Below are 6,316 nucleotides of genomic sequence, written 5' to 3' on the forward strand. Positions count from 1 at the left end.
GGCACCTCCAGAAAGACTATCCAATCTCGCTGGAAAGGCTCTTACCAGGAACTGCTAATCTTTGTGGCACCAAACTCCAAGGGACAGGCTCTTGGATTCACGTGACACATCTAGAGAAATCACCAAACCCTGACTGGACCTGTACACCATGTGGGGACCCGCAAGCAAAGGTTTCCTCGAATGAAAGTAGACCACATCTGACGGTAGAGCTTTCTCAGCTTGCGGGGACCAGGCCTGTATACCTTTCCTGCACCGTTTGCTTCTACTATCTCCTTCTTAGAAAGGAAATGCTCCCGTGCATTTCCCAAGCCCTTGTAAAAGTGAGAAAAACCTCTTGATTACGGCCTTTCAGCAACAGCCTCATCATGATCCCATGACAAATTAAATTTTCACTTGCTTTTTCTGAAGGGTTAGAAGGCTCAGAATTTACAAATGTCTTTCATCTGCACTATTATCTGATTCTGAATTCTTATTCAAATTCATGGTTTTTGAATTTGCAACCTTACAGGCTATATTACTGGATAACATCTGTTTTCAAATGGTTCTTTTGAGATAATACTGTTTTAATACACCTGTGAAGTTTTGCTATTTTTGCAAAAAGTTCATTAGTTATTGCCTCATGTTTATACCTGCATGGATCTCTCAAATGCACGTGGTGAATTCTTTCAGTTTGCTCTTACAGTAGTCACTATTTTGCCTTCATGGCTACTTTATGTGGGGACTTCCAGGAAGCACACGACTCTAGGTTTGCTTCCATAGGGAGAACTTTTCTCCCTTAAGTCGAAATAAGTGCCAATAAATACCTTCAGCTGGAAACTTTCTGACCTAGGGGCCCCGTTTAGAACCATAATACAATTTGGAAGTTATGTTACTTCTTGTTTTTGTATAATTTTTTGTATTTAGTTGCCTGTCAAACTTTTATAAAAATGATGTACTCAATTAGGAGAGGATCTCCAATACTTACTGTCTTGAAATCATACAGACTTTAGGTGGTTAGGAGGGAGAACTCTGAGGCATTTCCTTTCCTTGTTACTCAAATGTGGCTTTCAGTGGCTTCCACCCCCCGTGTACTTTCCATCAATGTAGGACAAGACAATCAGGAAAGATCCTTTCTGGCAGAGGGACAAAACCACTAAATATGAAAAACCTTTTGGTCAGTGATGCTTTCAAGGAAAGATTTTGACCAAAAGGGTGAAATGTAAAAATTATTAAACAGAAACCTCACTAAAGTGGACTGGGGATGGAGAAGGGGTCCCTGTACCACTCCATGTCAATTACAGAAAGAACTGTCAATTAGACTCCTAACAGAAAATTTTCAACAGGAATCATCAATTATAGGCCTAATAGAGAAAGACGTATTTTGCATTTCCTACAAGAAACTGACTAGTCCTGCAACTCAGCCAAAGAGAAACTGTCATCATACTGGCTCTGGCTTTTCTCCAAAGACTTTTGTTCAAAACAACTCCTCCAAACTTTCTCAATCTCCATAAAATAATGTTCCTCTCCTTTGTTTGACTTGCCTATGGCTTTGCCATAGTTTGATGGTTCCTAACTGCAATTCTGTATTATTCCCAAATAAGTCCATTTTTGCTGGTAAAATAACTTATTTTTAAGGTTAACTGGTACACTTTGTTATAAAACAAGTCATGGGTACCTAATGTATAGGATGGTGACTACAGTTAATTGTACTGCATAATTGAAAATTACAAAGAGATGTTAAAAGTTCTCAACATGAGAAAAAAACTTGTACCTATGTTAGGTGATGGATGTTAACTAGACTTACGGCTCTTATCATTTCACAATATATACTGATTATTACACCTGAAACTAGTATGTAATGTTAATTATATCTCAAAAAACTGTGTTAGTATCTTAAATAGGCAATGTAGTGTCAGGTGATACTCTTCTTAGGACCATAAGCTGTTTCTTTGGCGAACTGACAAAACTGGCGTTAAAAATTCATGCTACCAAAGAAAGGAACTTTCAGATTTTGTTTAACTTCTAGAATACTAAGCAAAATCCAACAGCTATAGGTTTTGTTTCTGCAAAGTGATATCTTAGGAACTAATTTCAGTGGAGGACCTCGGGAAACTGCCTTCTCCGCAGGAAGCCTAGAAGCCAAGCCTATCAATGGTGTAGCTATGAAACTAGGGGCTTCCAATACCGTTTCCTAAAAAGAACTGCCTGCATCAAACGCCACACGCCAGCTCCCGTTCATCCTTTTCCGTAAACGCTAATGAAATCCAAGAGTTAAAGGCCCTGAAGTTTGGAAAACCGTGGGTGGGGCAAAGTAGGAACTGCGGGTGAGTGCCGCGCACGGGGTCGCAGGGGATGTGGTGATGCTCCGGCGCCCAGCACGAGGACGCCTGCAGCGGCGGTGCAAGGAGCTGGAGGGCCGGCCGCCGGCTGGACGGGGTCCGAGGGGCCTGCAGGGACCGGCGCGTCCACAGCCCCGCCGCCCCTGCCTCCGCGCTGGGCTCGGCAGAGGGGCCGGGCCGCACCCACCTGGCCTCCAGCAGCAGCGGGGTCTCGGGCCACTTCGCGGCCAAGTGGGCCGTCACCGCCTTGGACGCCGAGGCCGTCCGAGCGCCGAGCAGCGAGAAGCACAGCGCCGTGGAGCCCAGGAGCAGCCGCACCACGTCCGCGGCCCTTGCCATGGCGCGGAGAGGGAAACGCGAGCCCCTCTGACCCGACGCCCACAGCCCGCAGCCGTCACGGTACAGCCGGCTCCTCCCGTCGCGCGGCCGCCCACTTCCGGTGGGGGGAGCTCAAGTCCGTTACTCGGAGCCCGGGGCCTGGCGGGCAGCGAGCGCATGCGCGTCCCGCTCCGGCGCCGTCCTGGGAGCCCCCCGGGGCTGAGTCCTGGAGCCACGTAGGTGCGGGTGGTGCTGGAACGAACCTGGGCGTGGCCGATACTCCGGCGGGTCTGCGATCTCGGCCTCCTGTTCTCGGGCAGAGGATGTGGGACACGGGGAGGGGAGGCTGGCTCCCGGAGACCGAACTGGGATTGCCGCCGACTAAGGCGGGGTGGAGATGCCAAAATTTGGAAGCAAAGGCAGGAACTGTTGTGGATTTTATCCACGTTTACACAGGCGGAAAATAAGGCTCATCGAGGTTCAGTTGTCTACTTTATGGGCTTCTAAATTGCATATTAGAATCATCTGGTAGGGCTTTGAGAGAGCCTGATGCCCAATAGTATTTAACCCACCCCGCCCTTCCCCCCGCCCCCGCCCCCGTGATCAAGAGGGCGGTCAGGTTTGGAAACCAGTGACATCACCTGGAGGGCTTGTTAAAACACTGGGTGTTGGGGGGGCATCTGGGTGGCTCAATCTGTTAAGGGTCTGCCTTCGGCTCAGGTCATGATCCTGGGGTCCTAGGATGGAGCCCCAAGTCAGGCTCCCTGCTCAGTGGGGAGCCTGCTTCCAGCTTGTGCTCTTTCTCTCCCTGTCAAATAAATAAATAAATAAATAAAATCTTTAAAAAAACAACACTGGTTGTTGGGCCTCATCCTAGTGTTTCTGATTGAGTAGATCTGTGTGTGTGTGTGTGTGTTGGGTATGGGGAGGGAGCAAGAATTTGCGTTTCACAGCTATCACGTTCCCAGGCGATACTGATACTGCGGGCTGGAAATCCCGCTTTTAGCCTTTGGACTCAAACGTGGTCCACAAGGTAGCAGCAGCATTATCCATGAGCTCATTAGAAATGCAGAATCTCAGGCCCCACCCTGGACCTACTTAATCGGAATCACCAGGTTAACAGGAACCCCAGGTGGTACTGTGCACATTAAAGTTTCAGAGGATCTGGTTTAGAGGGTGACAGGTGAAAAATGCTTGGGAAAATGATAGTAGCTTATGTCGTTATCGGCCCAAATCACACAGCTTTGACTGAGTCTTGATTTAAACCAAGGACCGTCTGACCCGAAAGCTCCTGCATTTACTACATCAGGCTCAAAGACAAAACCTTGCAACAGAGTTAAGTGGTTTTCCAGTACATATGATTCATCAAATCAAAACATTCAGTTTTATTTAACTGGGCAGAGGTGGAGCCTCGAGATTCTGGCTCCTAGTCAGGAATGATTCTTTTTCTCTTCAGAAGGCTGTTAATTTATTATAAATATTAAAATATATGGTAAAGAGAAGCAGTAGCTGGGAAAAGTATTTGAGAATGCACTGATCCATTCCTTTTTTCCAGTTACTCCCCTGCCTCATAAGGAATCTGGATCTCTTGAAGCTGCTGCTCTTTTTTTTTTTTTTTTTTCATTTCCCTTCATTTGCTTAGTATATGCCTTTCCTTAGAAGACCTTGCTCTGGAAATTCTACTCAGGTGTCACCTTCTAAGTTTAGCCTTCATTCCCGATTTTTCCTACTTGATAAGATCTATCCCTCCTTCAAATTCCCATAAGCTCTTTATTTTCTGGATCATATATCCTTTGTAATTCTCACTTTAGAATTTGAATACAGTACTTATTTCTCCTATTAGAGATGGTGTTTTCCCTCAGGACTCATGCCTTACTTATCTTTAGCATCCGTTGCAATACCTAGCACAATACATGTTATTGGGGCTCAATAAATATTGAACAGTCCTTTTTTTTTTTTTTTTGGGTAAGTAGGCAGAAAGCTAAGGCAGATGAGTAAGGAGCTTCATTTCTATCCACAGAACGTAATGGAAATATATATTATGAATCTTCCACAACTATTTGCTTTAATTAACTCCTCATGTCCACTTATTCTTGGACTGAAATTTTGACTGAAATTGTAAGATGAAGGAAGTAAGATATTTACAGTGAATGTCTTCAGTGAAAGCATATCTGATGTTTGCAAATTTTTAAGAAATGACTTGTGGCATGAAGAGTCACAAAATACACTATTAAAGGACACTACTAAAATATATATTTATATATATTCCAGTATATTTGAGTTCACAGTGGGGAGGAATGCTACATTTCTCTTTTAAAGAATGAAATTAGGGGCGCCTGGGTGGCTCAGTTGGTTAGGCGACTGCCTTCGGCTCAGGTCATGATCCTGGAGTCCCAGGATCGAGTCCCGCATCGGGCTCCCTGCTCAGCGGGGAGTCTGCTTCTCCCTCTGACCCACTTCCCTCTCGTGCTCTCTCTCATTCTCTCTCTCTCAAATAAATAAATAAAATCTTTAAAAAAAAATAAAGAAAGAATGAAATTAATCTAATCCAGGGTCATTTATTTACATAATTATTATACATTTTAGCTTACATAGTATTTTCCTAGAAATTTAAGTGGGTTTGAAATATTCCTTAGACTGACCATCTTTGGGCTTGTTTCCTCATCTGCAGAACAAAAGAATAGGAGTAGGTGATATGTAATCACTGGAGGAGTCATCAAGAGACCTACTAGTTGACCTCAGAGCTGGACTCGGGCAATGGGACTCCTTACTCTCTCTTCTGTCCTTGGAATGTAAGCTCTGCCCACCGTTCCCACATCAGGAGCCGCTTCAAGGAAGCAGCCTTCAGAGAGAAATATTATTGAGACCATCTGCTCTGTATAGGAGACTGAACTCTGGTAAAGCCTCAGTATAAACTCTTAAGCTTCTGGCAGTTGGGTGCACAGATCTACTTGTCTTGCAGTTGTCCCAAACAAGCCTTGTAAGAAAGTTCCTTTCCTTCTTAAAACGGACACCTACCAATGTGGAGTGGTCTGCTTCTTTCTTCGATTTCTCCTTGCCCTCTGAGTATGGCAGCCAGTTTCAAAGTTCACCAAGGGAGCTCTCAAGGTTGAGAGCCAACATTGAAGTCTCTTCTATATGTCATTTCTACGTACAGATAGAAATATTAAAATGCAAAACTTGAATAACTCAGAGAAGGTCACTCAAGTTAGTGGAGCAGCAAAGCATTCTAACATTCATTATCAATAACCCTTTGGCACAGATTGGCTATGAAGTGAATGTAGTTCAGGGACACAATTGTACTTGAATAGTTTTTAGCAAAATGTTATTCAAAGTTATTCACATCAGGGTAATATGAATGAAAATTGATGATGATAGCAGTTTTCATTGTATGTGGAAGAAGTGATTAATGAGTGCTTCATAATAAGAATATTGTGTTTAATAACATAAATCATCTTGAATTTTTTTTAGGTAGGTACAGCATGGACTATATTTATTTAATGAAAATAGTGGTGCCATGTGAGGATAAAGTTACTACCAAATTATTATGTAATATAATAAAACTTTAATTTTCTCTACCTAAAGAAGTCTCACAGCTGAAATGGCTTTTAAAAAATATTACCCTATAGGTCTTCCAGATTTCCTTTACTATAACAAAGACACCTTTCTCATTTTTTTAA

At 43.7% G+C, this 6,316-nt stretch overlaps 1 protein-coding gene across 1 annotated transcript in view; it reads right to left on the minus strand.

Annotated features, from left to right (window-relative positions):
- UGGT2 (UDP-glucose glycoprotein glucosyltransferase 2) overlaps positions 1-2,657 on the minus strand; it is a 170,400-nt gene extending 167,743 nt beyond the window's left edge. Inside the window, exon 1 of the mRNA XM_028112040.2 lies at positions 2,506-2,657. Within this exon, the coding sequence (XP_027967841.1) occupies positions 2,506-2,657 (152 nt within the window). The remainder of the gene's footprint in view (positions 1-2,505) is intronic.
- Between the last annotated feature and the right edge of the window lie 3,659 nt (positions 2,658-6,316).

Source organism: Eumetopias jubatus, unplaced genomic scaffold, assembly GCF_037043125.1.
Source record: "Eumetopias jubatus isolate StellerSeaLion01/CBP00866 unplaced genomic scaffold, mEumJub1_p1.0 scaffold_3, whole genome shotgun sequence".
Classification (NCBI taxonomy): domain Eukaryota; kingdom Metazoa; phylum Chordata; class Mammalia; order Carnivora; family Otariidae; genus Eumetopias; species Eumetopias jubatus.